Source organism: Cyprinus carpio, chromosome B9 (genome assembly GCF_018340385.1).
Source record: "Cyprinus carpio isolate SPL01 chromosome B9, ASM1834038v1, whole genome shotgun sequence".
Taxonomy (NCBI): Eukaryota; Metazoa; Chordata; class Actinopteri; order Cypriniformes; family Cyprinidae; genus Cyprinus; species Cyprinus carpio.
This window is the reverse complement of record NC_056605.1, coordinates 30,540,041-30,560,621: the sequence shown is the minus strand read 5'-3', so window position 1 is coordinate 30,560,621 and position 20,581 is coordinate 30,540,041. Positions and strand designations below refer to the sequence as shown.

The window sequence follows — 20,581 nt, the reverse complement described above, 5'->3', positions numbered from 1 at the left end:
ATCTATCTATCTGTCTGTCTGTCTATCTATTTATCTATCTGTCTAATTATCACTTAAAATTCAAGGGCTTTTAACTATTTTATATTCTAGTATCTTCTGTTCCTCTTGTTTTTGAATGATGAACTGTAGTTCATACGAGGTTGTGTGTGTTCAGTCGTACACAAACACTCACGGGTCGCCTTGACCTGCATCTCCAGGCAGGAAGTAAAGCAGATGCAGTCTTGTCACGGCTTTCCAAAAGAAAGTTTGGGTTGCTTTGATTTTCTTCATATCTGTGCAGAAACTGAATTTCATCTCAGTAATTGTGTCTCTTGTGTGGTCTGCTCTTGTGTCTGAAGAGCTTCTGAGAAGAGAATTCACTTTGAGAGGTACGCCATCAAAAAAAAAAAAAATCCAATGAAGGACATAAATATTGTTTACAAAGTTGTGATTGCCTCTCGAGATCACGAACTCAGACGTCCGAGGCTTCAAGCAAAGTTCATCCCTGAAATTCCTGTCCCACAGGTAGACTGTGTTTGTTTTCTTGAAAAGTCCTGCTAAAATCTGACACTGGCCCTTAGATGATGTCATATTTCTGTAAGAGCTTCAGACGGTTATGAAGCTCTCAGTGTTTCAGGGCTGTTTGAAACCATTTCCATGCTGAGATGTGTCATAAACGTGAGGATTTTCATAATGAGCAGCCCTAGACATAATTAAAAACATCTACTCCTTTAGTTCTCTTGTTCGTTGATTCTTAACTGGTTAGTCGAGACCCAAAAATGGGATCAAGCCTGTTCTAATTGGTCACAGACAGCAGAAAAACAATACTAAATACATATAATAACACTGTTATTGATTATAGTTAATATAGCAGCTAAAATAGCCTTATTTTATGCCAAAAACATGAAACTATCAACATTAAAGAGACTTTTAAGAAACCAGTTTTGTTTTTTTCTGTTCAGTCTATGTGATGTTAAATTTGCATGTTGCTAGGCCAGTGCAGTGCATGTTAATATTAATACTATTCGATTTTATTACATTTTTTAGGACATTTTGTTGAATTCCTCCACTTGATGTCCTAAAGCAAGAGCATTTGAGATGCATTGCTTATCTATATTTTGCTCTTACTCAAAGAGAAGGCATTTACATAGAAAATTATACAGTTTTGAACATTTCTACACAAGCAGAGCCGTGTTATGAATTCATAGTAATACCTGCCACCCACCACTTACCTCACACAGCTCATTAATTAAGCAGAGAATGTTGCTGATTGGACTTGATTGGCTGTGATTGAGATCATGCAGTTAGTTGAGGCCCATAGGGACCAATTCATGAATGCTGCCGCATATGTGAAAGGCACTGCCTTCTTAAAACGGTCAGTGAGGAGAATTGTGTGAATGAAAGTGAGTGGACGCTTGGTGCTGAATTAACCACCTTTGTGTAGAAACACACACGTCATGTAATACATTTACTGTATGGGTGCACATTTGTGTGACACATTCATCCTATAGAGAGAGAGTGTTGATGAAGTGAAATATAACAGGGACATAATTTTCTCAATATGCATATTAGTTCATATTAGTCTTCATGACATATTTATATTGCGCTTTATACAATACAGATTGTGTCAAATAGGGTTGGGCCGATAGATGATGCCATCATCCATTGCTGATGACTGATAGATATCACAAAGTTATATATATATATATATATATATATATATATATATATATATATATATAATATAGACACATAGTGCCTTGTGAAAGCATTCAAACCCCTTAATTTTTTTCACGTTTTGTTATGTTGCAGCCTTATGTTAAACTGCTTTAAATTACTTTTTTCCACATCAGCCTGCACTCCATACACCATAATGGTAAAGCAAAACCATCAGCTTCTTGTTCACCACTCTAACCAAAGCCCTTTTCCATCAATTGCTCAGTTTGGCCAGGAGACCAGCTCTGGGAAGAGTCCTGTTTGTTCCAAATGTCTTCCATTATGGATAATGAAGGCTACATGCTTCTGTGAACCTTTTTTTTTCTGAACTCTTCCCCTGATGTGTGGTTTGATGCAGTCCTGTCTCTGAGCTCTACAGGGTTTTTTTTATTTATTTATATATATATATATATATTTTTTTTACCTCAGGGCTTGGTCTTTGCTCTAATATGCATTTTCAGCTGTTAGACCTTTTATTTAGATGTGTGTCTTTCCAAATCATACCCATTCAGCTGAATTTGCCACAGGTTAAAACTTCAGTCAAAGTGTTGTAACATTTACAAGCAATTTGAATGCTCCCAGATAATAGTATGAATACTTAAGCAGTGGAATCATTTAAGTTTTTATCTTTAATAAATTTACAAAGATGTTAAAAACCTGCTATTTGGTTTGTCATTATGGTATATATAGTGTAGATTGATGTGGAATAAAAAGTATTTTAAAGCAGTTTAACATGGCTACAACATAACAAAAAGTGAAAAAAAAATAAAGGGCTTTTGACAGGCACTGTATGTATATGTGTATATATATATATATATATATATATATATATATTTATATATATATCATAGACTGTATAAAAACATGGACATAGTGTCCGTGACGTCACCCGTAGATTCCTGAAGAGCGTTTTTGAAGCTCAATGTGGGCGAAGCGGGCTTTTGCCATCTTGGCAGTGCTGCACCACACGTCACTCCCGGATAATCGAAAATGGGCAAAGAGGCGGGAGCTGGTTGCTGAAACCAAGCCCCACATAGCTTGACGGCGGTGACAGCAGTGGCAAACCACCTGTCACTCAAGTGGCCATGACCTTAATAATGCCGAACTTTAAGGCTTAATATAATTTAAACGGATGAGTTATAAAAAAAATTCACCCCCTCACAGTTGTCAGGAAGGGAAAAATTAGCTATATAGACCAAAACCACTTTTTGTACCAGGCTGTAAACATTTTTTCGGGCTGTAAAGTTGGGCATTTTAACATGGGGAGTCTATGGGAATGACTCACTTTTGCAGCCAGCCTCTAGCGGCCAGTCGATGAATTGCAGTTTTAGTCACTTCCTTGTTGGATTCACGAGAGAGAGGGGACCAGTGGGGACCAGCTAATGTTTGGTTACCCACAATCTTCAAAATATCGTTTTTTTTTGTGTGTTCAGCACAAGAAAGAAATGAATACAGGCTTGGGACAACATCTAACATACAGACACACATCCTTTTTCTCTCAACTATTTACTTTCACTTTAGACATAAAAAACTGTTTATATGTAATCCTTGTGTGTTTTTGACAGTATCAGCTCAATCAGATGCAAACATAACTTAGTCCAGTAATCAGGCGCTGTTTGACAGGCTTTAGTGTGCATCCCCTTCGAAAATCCTCATATCACACACCCCTACATATTATTTTTCATGACATGTCTATTGCAGCTTATAAATGCCACATCTGTCACACACTCATGACACCTGTGATGAAAACAAACGACTGAACGATAAAATGACCTTCTGTTGAGCAGCACCACAGCTTTTAAATGTTAACCGAACCTCCTCCTAGTAGTTTGTGTGTTTTTTTATTTCCCCGGAGACACGCTGTGTGGATTTAATGATGTCAAATGCTAATATCTGACCTGCAAAACCAGAAGACGAGAACGCTGGCGATGTCCTCCACACGTCCTCCCTATAGTACCTCTAGAAGTCTGATGTGGGTAAATGTGGTCCGTGTTCGCCTGCGGGCTGATGGACATGCGTGATGTCATCGCCGTGTCACATTCCCCGAGGCCACGACTGGTACCTGCTTTCTCTGCCACACAATATACTATTTTTAGCCCCGTCCCGAAACGCTCCAGGGGCCTGCTGTAGATTAAACATGTTTGGTTTGTTCGTGACTCTTATGTGCTGAGTTTTATGGGCTGCTCTGTATTATTAATGTTAAGCAATAGTCCTGTCTTATGAAGGTGTTTGTGTATTAATACATCTGTCTGATGAAAGCTAGAGTTTTACAGCGGGTCCCCAGGAGCAAACAGGGAGTATTAAAGGAATAGTTCTCCTAAAAATGAGATTTGCCTCCCATCATTTACTCAAGCTGGTGTTGTTCTAAACCTGATTAGGTTTCATATGGACTGCTTTTATGAAACTATTTTGTAGCTTGGCAACATCTTTATTAACTTTTATTTTATAGAAAAGCTTCTTTTGTGTCCCTTTTGAGAATAAATGCACTTTTTAATGACATGAGTAAATGATGAGTGATTTTCCTTCAGTATATCCTGAATGTGTTTCTGCAGCGCTGCAGTAAAGGTGTTGCACACTGTACAGTAGCAGCCAGCTGTGTTCTTCATATGGCTCTTCAAAGTAGAGATGGTGTATGAGTGTCAGTAGTTTAGAATATGGTGTAGTGATGTATAGTCTGCGTCTCGGTCTCAGACGGCTCGTCCCGGACCACCCACAGTCCATTCATAGACCGTCTGCATACAAAACTAGACAGCACTTGGGAAAATCACAAGATCCAATTAAATGCCAGAATTCATTTGCATCTTCAGGGAGTAAAAGCACATTGTTATCATTGTGCTTATATATTATTACACGTGTGTCTGTGTGATAATTCAGATTTTTGATTATGTGAAAGGCACACACACACACATATATATATATATATATATATATATATATATATATATATATATATATATATATATATATATATATATATATATATATTTACACTACCGTTCAAAAGTTTGGGATCAGTAAGACTTGCGATGTTTTTTAAGAAAAAGTCTCTTCTGCTCATCAAGGCTGCATTTATTTGATCAAAAATGCAAAAAAAAAAAAAAAATTTAATCTTGCAAAATGTTATTAGAATATAAAATAATGGTTTCTATTTAAATATCCTTTAAAATATAATTTATATCTGTGATGCAAAGCTGAATTTCCAGCATCATGACTCCAGCATAAAAGTGTCACATGATCCTTCAGAAATCATTCCAATATCAGATAAATATCTTCTTATTTATCATTTTAATAATATAATTACTAAAATATATATATATATATATATATATATACATATACATATTTATACATACATATATATATAATATATATATATATATATATATATATTTATATATATATATATATATATTTCATTGGTGTACTTTTAAAATACTTTTCAGTCATTCTACTTCAAAATTTGTGTTTTATTCAATTTGTTACTTGCCATTTCTTTGTAATTGTTTTTAAAATTTACTGAGGATTTCTGAATGAAAACTTTTTTTTTTATCTCTTTTAGATAAACCTGTCTCTAAATGGCATGTAAAACCAAAAGATTGTGGGCCAGACTTTGTTGATAGGCTGTGATACTGTTTGATGTGTTTAAAGAGCTTTATTTTACTCTCTGCTCACTTTAGAGATGAGAAACTGCTTCCATGTCTTTTATTTGCAAGCGTGTGTAGTATTTCGATCCGACGGCAGCTCGTTTCATTTTCAGTGAATCGCTGTGGTTTGCTGGTCGAGTGAGATGTATACACTGAAAGTTTTACAGTCTGACCCGACATCATCTGAGAGAAACATGTCACATGCATGGAAATTAAACCAAGTCAGTGCTGCAGACCTGATCAGGTTAGCCGCTGTAAAAGAGAGACCAAAACACTTGTTCAGTGCTCATGATGTCATAAAGACTTCAGACACTCCATCATGGCAGAAGATGGCAAATGCTTCTGTTAGCTGCTTCAGGGTTTCTGATAGATTATCCTGCTTCTTCTCCCATGATTACTAGCGGTTGATTGCAGGCTTCTGCCTGGAAGTGAAGCCGTGCTCTGTAGAGTTTCATTAATCCACATCAAACACCATTAGTCCATTAGAAACACAGAAGATTGCAGCCAAATTTATACAGCTGTGTTTTATGAAGAATTTTGACTTCCAGACATTAGTTATATTTAGTTTAAGAAAACTTTTTGAGCTCTTTCCTAAATTTTGTCTTATTTGTGTTGATATTTAATATAGAAAACATTAAATATTTTTTTTAAATATTGATAATTAATATAGAAAAGTTTTCTCAATATTTTCTGTTATTATCAATTTAATTTGTTTTATTAATTTTAGAATGTTTTTCCCTAATGCATTCAATCTGCATGTAATTTTTCTTATTTATTTTTCTTATTTCTTATATTTTTATATTTAATATAAAATATTTTATGTATTCATTTTGACATATTTTTAAAACATTTTCTCTAATGCATTCAATCTACATTATCTGGATGCACTATAAATCCAAATATCAATAATATATTCAAAATCATTTGCTTAAAAGTCAGCATTGTAAATATCACAATGTGTTTAATGTGCTTTTTAACCCTCTGGAGTCTAAGGGTATTTTTGGGGCCTGGAGAAGTTTTGTCATGCCCTGACATTTGTGCTTTTTTCAGTTTCTTATAAATATCTAAATGGCTAAAGTCTAATCTCACTGTAATCAGCACAAACTGGGCTATAATAATATGTGAGCAGCATGTATGTACATGATTGTGTTTTTGAGAAAAAAAAAATGTTATGTGTGGTTAGTGAAAAACTAAAAATGTTAAATCACTTGAATAAGGCAATAAAACACATACAGAAAATTGGTTCCGGGACTTTTGAGAACTGGAGCTTGTAGCCTAGAATTTTTTTTCTCTAAATGATGTGAAAATCATCTTGTTTACTCACTTACAGAAAACAATATATTGATTTAAATTTTCTAAGACACTTTTTGTTGGTAAAAAGTCATATGCGAGTAGGCGTCAACTATCATGAATTCACACCTGAGAAGACAAAGACCCACATAATGAGCTGCATAATGAGCCATTCAGTCACCTGTGTCACTGAGAGGTATGAGTTACAAGAAAGAATGTGAGGACAAAATAAATGTATATAATTTTATGTTTGTAGTTTATTTAGAATATATTTAATTATCCCACAACATAATTTAATATTCACTTGTGAGTGCAGTTAAACAGTTTATTAGGAACAATCAAAGCTGACTTTCAAACTGAATTTTTTGCATCATTACTCCAGTCACACAATCCTTCAGAAATCCTTTTAACAATCTTATTTTCTACAAAAAAACATTTTATTGTTATTATTATCATCATCATTATTATTATTATTATTATTATTAATATTATTATTATTATTATTAATGTTGAAAAGAGCTGAGAATATTTTTTTTAGGTTTTTTAGGGGGGATAAATTGAAAGAACAGCAATGATTGTTACATTTGTTACAGTTACATTTATTGTTACATTTATATTTACATCAAGCTTTTGAATGGTATAATAGTGTATATTGTTATTGAAACTTCATAATATTTCACTTGATATACATTTAGTCAGGAATTATAGTTTGGAAAAAGTATTTGGAAAAAGTCTAACTAGTAAAATGTTTACACGTTATGTGAAAACTAGTACAAGTATATAAATAAATAAAAAGAGACTTACTCATGTTTATGAACTCTGCTGAATAAAGTGCTTCATTTTTTTTTCTGAGGAAATCCAAATCTCAAATCCTCAACCGCATCACATCTTTTTTGGGGTGAATTATGTCTTATTCCTCTCATCGCGAAGCAAACAGTAAAATAAAAAAAACTTGAACAGTCTCGCTGCGTTGTCTTCTGTTGTGTGGGCGTATTCAAAAGCCCGCGCGCTTCAGTGAAACATTTGAATCTCAAACGCGCGCTCGGCGCGGGGGCGTGGTCGCATTACAAGATAATGAAGGGGAGACGTGAAAAACGGACATCGCATTGTTTTCATATGGATTACTTTATCACAGAATATTTGTTTTCAGCAGCACTTGTTTAGTTTAAAAGTAGACATGTCAGGCTTTCTATAGATATCTCTCTCATGTCTCTTCGTTGAGTATTCACTGAGTTACAGTTCATTTTAATGACGCATTTGTATCTGAAGATCAGCGCAGACAAAGGCTGCAGACAGCACTCCTTGTTTGTTATCTTTATTTTATAAGTGCACAAAGTTTTGTTGTTATTATGTCTGTATAAAAAAAAAGTAGACCCTTTACAGATTCGATTGATGTATTGCACTTATCTGTACGATCAAAACTGAAAGTGTAATTTAAGTTCTTTTCGGGGTTATCAGGAGAAAATACCCCAAAACGCGTATACGCGTTAATCGACTCCAGAGGGTTGATTGACCTTTAAACAGTTCTTCAGTTCGATTTACTTCCATCAATCAGTTCATCAGTCTGTTCACGTCAGTGCATCGATTCAAAGCTCTTGTGTTATTGATTCATTTGCATTATCACTCCAATTTTCTTGTGTTCATTTAGTGCATGTGGAAAAACTATGTATGGACTAAATTGTTATAACATTAATTGTTTTGAGTATATTTAACTACAATGACTGTTTGGGTGAAATATTTGGAAAGAATCTTAAATATAGAGATGATGTTTATAGTCAATAGGATGAACCAATATGGATTTCAGAAATCAGCTCAGGAACTGGACCAGTGAACTGAATGTCAGTGTCAAGAGCTCACAGCTAGCAAGTGAAGAAAATCACATGATTTCAGCGTTAATTATGAATTCTGAGCATGGCGGTCTGCTGGGATGTTGGGTGTGGGCCGTGGGTGGTGAAAAGGACACCTTGTTAACAGCTTGTTGCTGTGACACTGGCATTCGCAGTAACAGATGTTTTGCCTGGATGAACGAGGAGCGAGCGTTTGTTAGGCTCTTCTCTGGAAGGCGAGAGCGGTGCTGAAATGTTTTGGGGAGCATGTAAATGAGTCCCTGCAGTGCTTAAGCATGAATGAAAGCAGACGGTGGTGAGGAGACATGGAGACACGTTTGAGAGGGATGTTGGCTCGTGTGTTGTTTTCAAATGTCAAGATGACGTCTGTGGGAGTAATTGTGCTCTTCAACATCACCCACCTGCACTAAGGCAAGTACTCCTATTGCTTATAAGTTAGTCATTTGAAAACCTTTCTGATTGAAATTGGCTTTGATTGTATCTTTTAGTAAGATTTGTGAAAATGAATGAAAAGTTCCATTGACTTTCACTACAGTTCAAAATGTTTAGGGTCGGTAAGATTTTTTTAATGTCTCTTTTCACCAAGGCTACATTTATTTAATCAAAATTATGGTGAAAATAGTGAAATATTATTACAGTTTAAAATAACTGTTTTCCATTTGAATATATTTTACATTTTAATTTATTCCTTTGATTTTCAGCATCATTACTCCAGTCTTCAGTGTCACACGATCCTTCAGAAATCATTCTAATATAATGATTTGCTGCTCAAGAAACATTATTAATAATATTGAATGCAGTCCTTCTGCTTCATATTTTGTGGAAACGTTTATATGTTTTATTTTTCAGGATTCTTTGATGAATAGAAGTTCAAAAGAACAGCATTTATTTGAAATGGAATGTTTTGTCACATTATAAATGTTTTTGCTTTCACTTTTGATCAATTTAATGCATCCTTGGCGGAAAAAAACATAAATTTAATGCATCCTTGGCGGAAAAAAACAAATATATTTCTTCCAAAAAATAAATAAATTCTTACTCGCCCCAAACTTGTGGACGGTATTTAGTTATGTTGGAAAGACTATATGTGACTATAAATTACTGAAATCTTTCAATCAGATTTGATTCACTTTTTTTCAATCTTTTCAGATTATTTTCATGATAACACGGCTGAAAATTCCAGTTGACTTAAATGTAATAATCTAATAACTATAAATGTAATCAAATGCAGGTCAGATAGTTGCATGTTTTAGAGATCTTAGTGTGCTGCTCTCTCTCCAGAGTGAATCAGTCTCCCCGTTCAAGGCATCTGAAGGACTGAAATACCTTGTGTTTTGTGAAATGAATCTCAGGCCATGGTGTTTTTCCGGAAATAGCTGAACTTGGCCGTGTTGAGGGTTGCTGGTGTCTTGTGTGTGATGGTGTTTGTGGATCTCTGGGTAAATCCTGCAGCAGAGGCTCAGATCAATAACACAGTGATGGAGACGTGTGTTCTTGTGTAGTTGTGAGCGATAGAGTGTAGTTTCTTCTACTCTATTCAGGCTTTGGGTACAGAGATAAAACAAAATTTATGTTTTTAACAAATATATTATGAGTCACAAAAGCATAAGCTAATTTACTCTCTCAAGCAAATGTTTATATATTTGCAAACCTAATAATCCAATACATATTAACAAAATATGGTTTGCAAGTGCACAACCAAATTTCCCTTCACAAAATAATATTTTCAAATGAAAAAACAATTCATGAATTTCTAAGTAAGTTTGCACATTTCTGAATATTTGTGCATGTATGAACTGATCGTTGAATTGTTGTCACTATATATGCATGTTTGCAGACTTTTCTGTGAGGCACAGATTTACAAGTTTGTGTTTTTAAACATTCTCTTTAGCCAATCAGATGTGAGTTTAAATAAATAAAAATGAGCGTTTGTTTGTGAATGTGAATTAGCCTACACAAAATAAACACATTTTTTTTTTTGAGGCTCTTTTAGCTCCAGACCTGTGTGCTGAATGAAAGATTTGTGTGTGAGCGCTCTGAATCTACAGGAATGCTTGTTTTTAATCTGTGTGGCACTGAGATGAGAGAGATGAAAGAGTAATGAGAAAATGGATATTAATAACAAACTCCCCTTCATCTGTTCAGTCTCATGATCACATATTCTTACCTACTCCATACAGACTGGAGAAATAGTTCACAGGCAGTGAAAATTTTGTCTGTTTACTCTGTTTACCCTCGTGTTGCTTCATGCTGTTATTTTTTATCTTCATGCATGCATTTTATCTTTTTCTGTACTACAGTGCTCTTTTCTAAGTCTTTTCTAATACGAGTTGTTCGAGGAACAGATTGACATTTGAGTCATTATTTGCTCTTTAGAGACTCACTTTTATTTTTCATATTTTTGCTCCATTCTGTTTTGTTCATCAGTGTTTCTCACTGTTAAAGGGATAGTTCACCCTAAAATTAAAATTTTCTGAAATAGTACTCAGCCTCAGGCCATCCAAGATGTAGATGGGTTTGTTTCTTCATCAGAACAGATTTGGAGAAATGTAGCATTGCATCACTTGCTCACTAATGGATGCCCTGCAGTGAATGGGTGCCATCAGAATGAGAGTCCAAACAGCTGATAAAAACAGCATAATAATTCACACCACTCCAGTCCATCAGTTAATGTTTTGTGAAGTGAAAAGCTGAGTCCTTGTGAGAAAAGTTTCCATCATTAAGATGTTTTTACTTTAAGCAGCTGCTTCTAGCCAAAATACGAGTCCTGTGTCCATAATATTTCTTTCTCCAGTTTGAAAATTCATCTTTTCTGAATCAGGAGAGAGATCTGCACAGATCAATCACCGTTTACAGTCCAAAACAGCTCTAAACAAATATCCAGCTGCATTTGATGTGAGAGCCAACAGGAGATGGACTTTTTCACTGGAGGAAGCGTTATTATGAATTATGGACTGGTATTTTGGCCAGAAGTGATGGTTTAAAGTTAAAACGCTTTAATGATGGATTGGTTGTTGTTACCAGATTCGATTCTCATTCATTATAATTTTATTGCAAATTGTGATATAGAATGTGATTTTTATTTGTCGTGAAATGACTGGATTGTAAACCGTTTATCAGATTGGAGAGGGGGAGGGGTTCAAAATGTGAGGCATTTGTGATGTCATCAGCAAAGGGAAGTTGTTTCAGAGGTGGAGCAAAATGGATAATTTTTTTCCTGTAGAATAAGATGCAGAATTTACACCAAGACCAGGAACATGGATTAAGAAAGTAAACAGAGTCAGTTTGAGTTCTGAGTCATGACATTCCTTGTGATTCCCGTTTTGTGCCTGTTCCAGAGAATGGCAGTGAATGATGGGTGTGTTATCTGCACAGATCCTGTAAGGTCTGTCTCTCTCATTCACCCGTCCCTCTCTCTCTCTCTCTCTCTCTCTCTCTCTCTCTCTCTCTCTCTCTCTCTCTCAGAGCTGGCCGGTCCAGGCCCCTCCCCCGCCACTCAGGAGTTGATGACACGCTTGGGGTTCTTGCTGGGCGAAGGCATCCCGGGCTCCTCGCGCATACCTATGGACGACAAGAATGAAAAAAAGGTATTTTCCGCAGCTGCTGCCAGAGTGAGAGAACGAGACGGTGAGACGGACGGGAGAAAACCGCAAGGATTAAAGCCGCGTGTTTGCCGTCTGTCAGTGTGAGACGCGATGAGGAGTGTGTCTGTGTGCCACCACAGTAAGTCATTCCCGTTCGCTCTGAACCGCTGCAGAGCCGACGACCAGAAACTTGAGTCCTGTTAACTTAAGGTCTGCTCCAGAAATAGTTTAGTTCTGTCAGGGTTTCGGAGGAAGAGATAATTAGGCTGAGCCTGCGGTCCGAACCTCCTTCATGTGCAGTGCTTTTGTTTAATAAATCATAATGGCTCGTCTGAAAGCGTGTGGGAATTGCGTGAAGAGGGAAGCAACAATGTGTGTCTTTGAGAGTTGATAATGATCTGCGTCGATGCCGTCTGGAAGTTTGTTTTAAAGGAACTTTCGTTGGTTTTGTGACCTTGACTGACTGGTGTTCCTGTGATGACTCAGAGGGGCTGCTGGTGTTTGGGGTCTGAGAGAGAAGGACGTAAACAGTCTGCCTCATTCAGACTCATTTATGTTAATCAGAAATATGTATTCAGAAATAAATTCACCCAGACAGTGAAAGGAAAGCACCTCTTCTATGATGAACATGTTTTCAAAGTCTGAGTTGAAATCATTTATGATATTTTTGTGGTTTTAATGTCAAAAATGTGTATGTGTGAGTGTCAAAAAATAAATTACATTTAAAAGCTGAAATATAAAAAAAAAAAAAAATGGCATATAGTAGTAAATGATAATAATATTAAACAGAGGAATACTTTTAGATTTAAATATGTGTGTATGTATTATTATTATCACCATAACATTGAAATAGTTTTATATTTAAATATTAAAATTAAAATATTAATGTGGTGCCATCAACATCCAGAAAGACATTTTTTTGTCATGTGACAGAAAATGTTGATATTTTTGTGGGGTTTAAAGTGAATAATGTCTAGCTGGTATTTTATTATTTCTATTTTATTGATTGTAATAAAGAAAAAATTATTAGCATTTAAAAGCTGGAAAATGTATATATATATATATATATGTGTATATATATATATATAATCGTTGTTGTTGTTATATTAATTGCAATAATAATTATTAATTATATTATTATAAATAATAAGAATGAAGTACTTTTAATAATGCAAAAAGTCATATTGTTGTCATGTGACAATAAAACCTTAAAAGGGGATATGACATTGAGGACTATTCATGAGTATAGGTCAAGAAAATATAATTTCTACATTTGAAAGCTGAAATATTTTGTCATAGCATTTAATAATATTAATTATAATAGTAATACAAATAAAAGAATAACACTTTATATATTATTCATTAATTATTAATTCATAATTATATAAAATTTTAAATAATACTTTATATTTTAATATAATTACTTACAATAACGCAGTTTTTATATGTTAATATATAAATATTATAATTAATACGAAAGGAAGCCATTTTGTTGTCATGTGACAAAAAACCCTTAAAACCCAGAATGACGATTTAGAGAAGCAGTGTAAACCCCTGACTTCAGTAAGTTTATTGATATTTTGAATATAGATCCTAATATGTGTTCTGGATTGAGTCATGTGGAGGGTCCTTGATGAGGTTCTGGTGGCATGTCAGGGATTTTTTCCTCCTCAGTTGTTTGTTTCTGCTGGTTGGTTTTATTTGGTTGAAGAGAAACATCAGACTCTGAGATTGATTTAGCTGTTAAACTCAACATTGGTGTTATAATCCTTCTCTCTCTCTTCTCTCTTATACCCCTCCATATACCGGTAACACAGATAAGAGTGTTTGCATTATGACTGTTAAAGCAGCCTCCATTAACATCAGCGTGTCTCTGTTATCTGTGCAGTGTCCAGTGAATCAGGGAATCAGTCCGTGTTCCACTCTGACTAGCAGCACGGCGTCTCCGTGTACAGACAGCCCCTGCTCCACCTTAAACAGTAACAGCGGCCACCCGGCCTGCGGAGCCATCACCAGCCCCAGCTCCACCCTCGAGAGCAAAGACAGCGGCATCATCGGTGAGAGACACACACAACCTCCAAATCAACATCTTCCCCACAAATCCTCATTAGCATAACGTGAAAGAAGCTCAGTACTGTCTGGGTTATTATAGTTAACAAAAACAAAAACTACAACTAAAAGCATAAAAAGGGTTCAAACTGAAAAAAGAAAACTTTTATTATTATTATTTATTTAATTTTTTTTACAGCAGGTTGCCTAGGCAGCATTTCTCATTTTAAATCATTTTAATTTGAAATTAACTACAACTAAAACTGAAATAAAAAATTATAAAAACTATGTCGAAATATACAAAGACTACTAAAAATGGAACACACAATAAAAGTACCAAAACTGTAACTAAAATTCAAATAAAAATTGAACATATAAAAATAAAAAGTTTCAAAATATTAGTATATAGTAGTAAAATATAGTTATAGTAGTCTTTCAGTGATACTTAAATAACACTGATTATACACAATATTTGATCAATATTTTTTTTTTCATTAAAAGCAGCATAATTTAGTCAAAAACTAATGCCATACGTATACTTACAATTTTATTCTACGAATTAAATCATTTTTAAATAACAATGAATATATACGTAATAAATCTAAATATTAAATGTATGTCTATAATTTTCCACTGCAATAATGAAAATAAGAATTACAGGCTGGTAGCCCTTGTTTCTGAGAAAATTCAACTTCCTTTCAGTTCAGTGAATGTTCTTGTCCTCCCATCATTTGGAAATTATGTAATAAAGAAAAAAATAATTAAAAAATATTAATAATAATTACTATTTACTTATTATGAAGCATTTTATATTTAAATATTAATATTCAAATATATAGTATAAATGAATAAATAAACGATAATTTGCATAAATACAAATCATCATCTAATTTTCATTGTTATAAGGTAATTTATTGATTTATTTTTGAAGTAGAAATGTAAGTATGCATCATGGTAGTTTGTTTTTACTAAATTTAATTAATTAAAAAATTCATTTAAAAAAGTGTCCAGACTGATTAGATTTTATTAGATTGTGATATTAAATGAATGGGAATGAGATTTTTACACGTTATGGTAATAAGAATTTGTGGTGAAAATATGTTTATACTTTTGTTTTTCGGGTAACATATGACCTGAGCATTTCTGTGTCACCCAATAACCAGTTTAGCATCTTCATCACCCCATTAAAAGCCCATCCCATCATCCTCTGCTTCGTTTTGTGGAGATTGAGAGCTGAAATCACAGCTCATGTTGGCCTCTCGATCCAAACGTGGGGTGTTTCGCAGGACGAGGTGTTGATGCAGCTTGGCCGCTTCAGAAAGTCGGTTTTGAGCTACACTCTGAATTTTTTGGTTGCAGATAGAAAGATTAAACATTTCTGTATGAATTATGCATCATTACAGGCTGGCAGTCCTAGTTTCTGAGAAACTAACCCTGAATTATAGCCAATCTTTAATCGCATCTAGTTTGCTAGGAGTTTATTTTGTCCTTTAGATATAGTGCACATAAGAAGCATGACACATTTCTGTGCAAATTGTTTGTAAAATCCATTCTTGCGAGAATTGTTTTGCAAACGGGTGACACAGGAATTGGTTCTGCTGGAGTGTTTTAGGATGAGAGAAAGAGCAGGTCTGCTGGTTTGTTGATGTAGAGCAGCTTGTTTGGCCTGTGTGACCCGCTCAGGATGTGATTAATGCTCTCATGACTTTGAAGTTTGTGAAGAATCAGCAGAAAGAAAAGGCAGCCAGTGTGATGCTGCTGTGAACAGCTGTTTAGATGCACTTACAGACACGTATACAGTGAGCTCCACACATCTGACACCATACTGAAGATCTGTTATTTAAACCCGGACATAAACAGTGCTTGAGGATTTTGAAACGTTTTTAAACAATGAAGAAGAAATGTTTAAATGGGTTCTCAAAGTCATGAAAACCCAGGAATTTTAAGAATTTCTGGAAATATCATGAAAATCAACAATCCTAAAATGTTATAGCAGTTACTATATTGCATGTAATTGCTTCTAGTATATTTCATTGGTTAGAATTGCTTTTTGTGAGTGCAGTATCTATAAAAGTTTTTTTTTTTAAATGTAAGTTTTTGAAGAATAGTCAAAAATCCAGTTTTCTTATTTATCCGCCTCCGTCAGATCACTGAACAAACACACGTGCATGAATGCACACTCTCTCTTCTTCTCTATTAATTCAGCGGTTGAGTTTTGTACTATATTGGTGTGTTGTGTCTATTTTTTTGTTTATTTTTTCATTTGAATCTCTGCCTCTTTAAGGGAATGTGTAAAAGATTTTCAATTTTTATTATTTGTAAGTCTCCTCCAGTGCTGCAGATTAGCACTGGCACTATATGATTTAATTTATGACTGACTGGCATTACAAGATATATATAACGGTAATAGTATTTAATAGAGTGTATAGATATATCTTCTAATGCCAGTCAGTAATTCATTTAATTAATTTTTTTATTATTATTATTTAATTATGACTGACTGGCATTACAAGATATATCTATACACTCTATTAAATAATATTATAGTTATTTAATATATATATATAATATATATATATATATATATATATATATATAATATTTATATTTTTTTAGTAGTTTTTTTTTTTTGTGTGTGTTTTTTTATTTTTAATATATTTTTAAGTTTATGTATATAATTTATTAATTTTAATTTCAGTTTTTCTTAATTAGTACATACACTAAAGTTAAACTAGCTGAAATAAAATTAAATTCTTGTTTTTGTTAACATTTTGAATTTGTTTTTATTTTATATTTTCTTTTTTGTGTTTTCATTTTAATTTTAGATAGTTTTTTGTATTCATTTTTAATAGTAATTATGTTATGTCTATGTAATTTTTTAATGTTTTAATTTCAGTTTTAGTTATTTTAGTACACAAACTAAAGTTAAACTACATGAGAAACTAGCTGTTTATCTCATATACTGTACGTGTGTGTGTGTGTGTATATATATATATATATATATATATATATATATATATATATATATATATATATATATATATATATATATATATATATATATATATATATATGTGCTATATCATTTATAGTGTGGACTTAGAATAATTCCAAAATAGAGAGTAGACGTTGAATCTCAGTCTAATCAAGCTGGTGAACAACTACTTATTAAGAGTTGTTTGTTGTCTGTACTTGTGATTTGAACTGAATAGAATCAGTTTAAATGAATGAATCAGAATCATGTGTTCACACAGTGTCAGTAATACAGTTTCCTCTCGTCCAGCCACCATCACCAGCTCTTCAGAGAATGACGACCGCAGCGGCTCCAGTCTGGAGTGGGGTAAAGAGGGCAGTATAAGGAGCTGCGCTCAGCATGTGCGGCCAGACACGTGCTCGCCGGTGGCCGAGGAGGAAACGTCAACATCTGGGACAGGGGTACGGAGCGTCTCCACGGCTAAGAAGACTTCAGGAGCTGTAGGGTCCGAGGGCCCCGTCCAGTATCCCACGCAGAACTCGTCCAGTCTGATGATGCCTCGGCCGAACTCAGTGGCAGGTAAGAGAAATCAGTGAAGCAGCACAAAGCATCAGGGTCATCCTGTGATTCCTGAAGCGATGACTGACGAATGACTGCTGGAATGAAGCCGAGCAGAGACTCATGGGAAGACATTGCCACCAGTTTAAGAGTGTGTGTGTGTGTGTGTGTGTGTGTTGTAGATTGTGAGAGAGCTCATTATCAGGAGGCACATTCTTTCTCCTGTTGCTCCTTGAGGAAGCAGATACGTCGGGCAGCTGTTGTGTGTGTGTGTGTGTTGGTTGTTGGCTGGATTCTGTCTTTAGCATCAGTTCCACATTCCTCAGACTGGTCTGACGGATCACGTGATCTTCCCCGCTTCTCTGTCAGTTGGGTGAATCTCACAAAAACATGTTGTATTTCACACTGAAATCAAGAGAAAGAAATAAGACATTTTGAGCACTAAGATTTTGGATTATGGCATTATTTTTTTATGACAGTTAAACACATTTTTCACCAAATGTGCATTACTGTAATGCTAAAAAAAAATCATGGTTGTATTTGTTGTACTGCCTTTAGTTTAAAGTCAACATGATAGACCATTAGAAAATTATAATACTGACATTTTAAAAATATATATATTTTATTTACAAAACAAACAAAACAAAATCCCAAGAACTGTATACAAATAAAAGTATGCTGTGCCTGAACTAACCACACAAATGTCAATACAAAAAATACAATAAAACCCCACCCAAACACACACCAGATACACACCTTAAAGAAAAGTCAAACAAACTATTAAAAATGGTATAAAATAATAAAATATCAAAGTTATCTATAACATAAGTGTCCAAACGAATTTCAGTTCTTAAAAGGGTCCCCATATTTTATCTACATGCATCAGTCTTAGAGAAACAAATCCTTTCAAGCTTGAGGGCAGCAACCCTTTCAGCCTGCCATTTATGAATTCTGGGTGGTAGAGTGGACTTCACCCTTTTAGCCACCACCATACCAAACAAAGAGCTGTGTCAGTGCTAATGTGTGGTCAGAACATCCAAACAAAGCTAATTCAAGATCTGGACTGATATCTTCTCCAAAAACATTTGAGTACCACTGAAAAATATTCTTCCAAACTCAGAAATCTCAGGGCAAAACCAACAAATATGAGCATGCGTCCCATCTGAGCACTTGCATCGATCACATAATGGAGAAACTGACGGGTGAATTTGATGGAGTTTAGTTTCGGTATAGTGTAACCTATGCAGCACTTCAAACTCTATAAGCTGAAATCTTGCATTAATAGAGCAGGTATGAATTTGATTCAGTCCTTCCTCCCAAATCTCTTTTGAAATATTAATTCCAGTGTGATTTTTCCATGCTACTTTAAGGTGATCTGAAGACACTGCAAGATGCGAGACAAACAAAGCAACAAACTGTGTCACCAAATGTTTAGTCTTAGGAATAATACTGAAATATTGAATAAATTGATTATTTAAAAAAAAAAAAAAAAAAAAAGGGTTGCATAGTTTATTTTATTTTACTTTATTTTTGTTATGTTTAATTTGCATTTATTTATTAAGTACATATAAAGTATTAATATATGGAAATATTATTTAGAAACTTTTGCCTATTGATGAATTAATGTGCACCAATGATTAATGCACAGTAAGACTTATTAAAGTGAATAAGATCTGTTAGGCATATTAGACACATTTTAATACACACACAAAAAATTGAAATGCTCTTGAATTTTATTTAAATGCTTGTTAATTGTAGGCAATATTTTTGTTTTTATAGTGCATTGTAGTAATGAGAATTGAAGTTTGTCCTGAAAATAATGCTCACAGTGCTCACAAATTTAATGATCCTAAAATAGCTTAAATCGATATTTTTATCTATTATTATTATTATTAGTTTTATTTTGAAGTGAAATGTGACCTTGAAATGTTGTTGATGGGTTTCATGATCATGATTTTGACGATTTGTCTCGATTTTATTTGATGTTTGGAAAAATATGAGGCTTGCATTTCTCTCAGAACCTGATTTTTGTGATGAAGGCTGATGTTTTGAGGTCTTCAGAAGCTGTTGAGCTGTTTGTGAGAGAGATGGATGTGGGTGTTTGGTTTTGGTTTATTGTGGTGTGTGAGTATATTGTGTAAGGTAAGGTGCAGAAACGCTTCTCATAAAAAGCCGTCAGTCATTAAACTAAGCGAGTCGACGTGAAACAATAAAAACCGGTTGGCATCATAAAGCATCTGCAGTTGTCAAGGTTAGAGTATGTTTTCTTTAGTGTGTGTGTGTGTGTGTGTTCACATTTTCATTTTGTACACCTGCTTGCTTTTACTCATGTCACACCCTGCTTGGCCTCGGTGAGTAAAGCATTAATCTTTACTGAGCGTTTGATAGATCTGTAACTTCACTGCATTCACAGCTGCCACCGTCATGTTACCACACACACTCACAAATACAGATTAATGATTCTAATACTGTAATGTCTGCATTAATGATTAGTTTTTAAAAAATAATAAAAATAATAATAATTTTTTTTTTTTATTAATTTGAAGAATTATTTATTTATCAATTTTTTAAAATTATTTTAAATTCAATAAAAATAAGAAATAAAAAAACATTAGTTGCATAGGTTTATTTTATTTTAACTGTATTAATTTTATTATTGAAGTACCATCAGAGCGCTCTTCTGAATGTATATCTTTAACTACATGTTGTCATAAGAACGATCTGTCAGTTTGCATTTTGATTTAAATCTTACGTTTAAACAACATAACAGTTTTTGGTTCATTTTGAATGAGTGAAGAACCACTCTGAAAGATTCAGTCAGTGAATCAATCATTAGATCGATTCAAATGGCACTCAGCTTTGATTCACAGTCAACAGTCAACGCTATGCAAGAATGCAGACATTCAAGAATATCTTTCAGTTAGGGGAGTGCGATATGAT

The 20,581-nt window shown here is 34.1% G+C and overlaps 1 protein-coding gene across 1 annotated transcript in view; it reads left to right on the top strand.

The window, feature by feature from the left end:
• Positions 1 to 20,581, top strand: part of tanc1b (tetratricopeptide repeat, ankyrin repeat and coiled-coil containing 1b) — a 164,534-nt gene that overhangs the window by 73,065 nt on the left and 70,888 nt on the right. Inside the window, 3 exon segments of the mRNA XM_042731899.1 lie at positions 11,942 to 12,063; positions 13,949 to 14,117; positions 17,393 to 17,662. Of these exon segments, the coding sequence (XP_042587833.1) occupies positions 11,942 to 12,063; positions 13,949 to 14,117; positions 17,393 to 17,662 (561 nt within the window).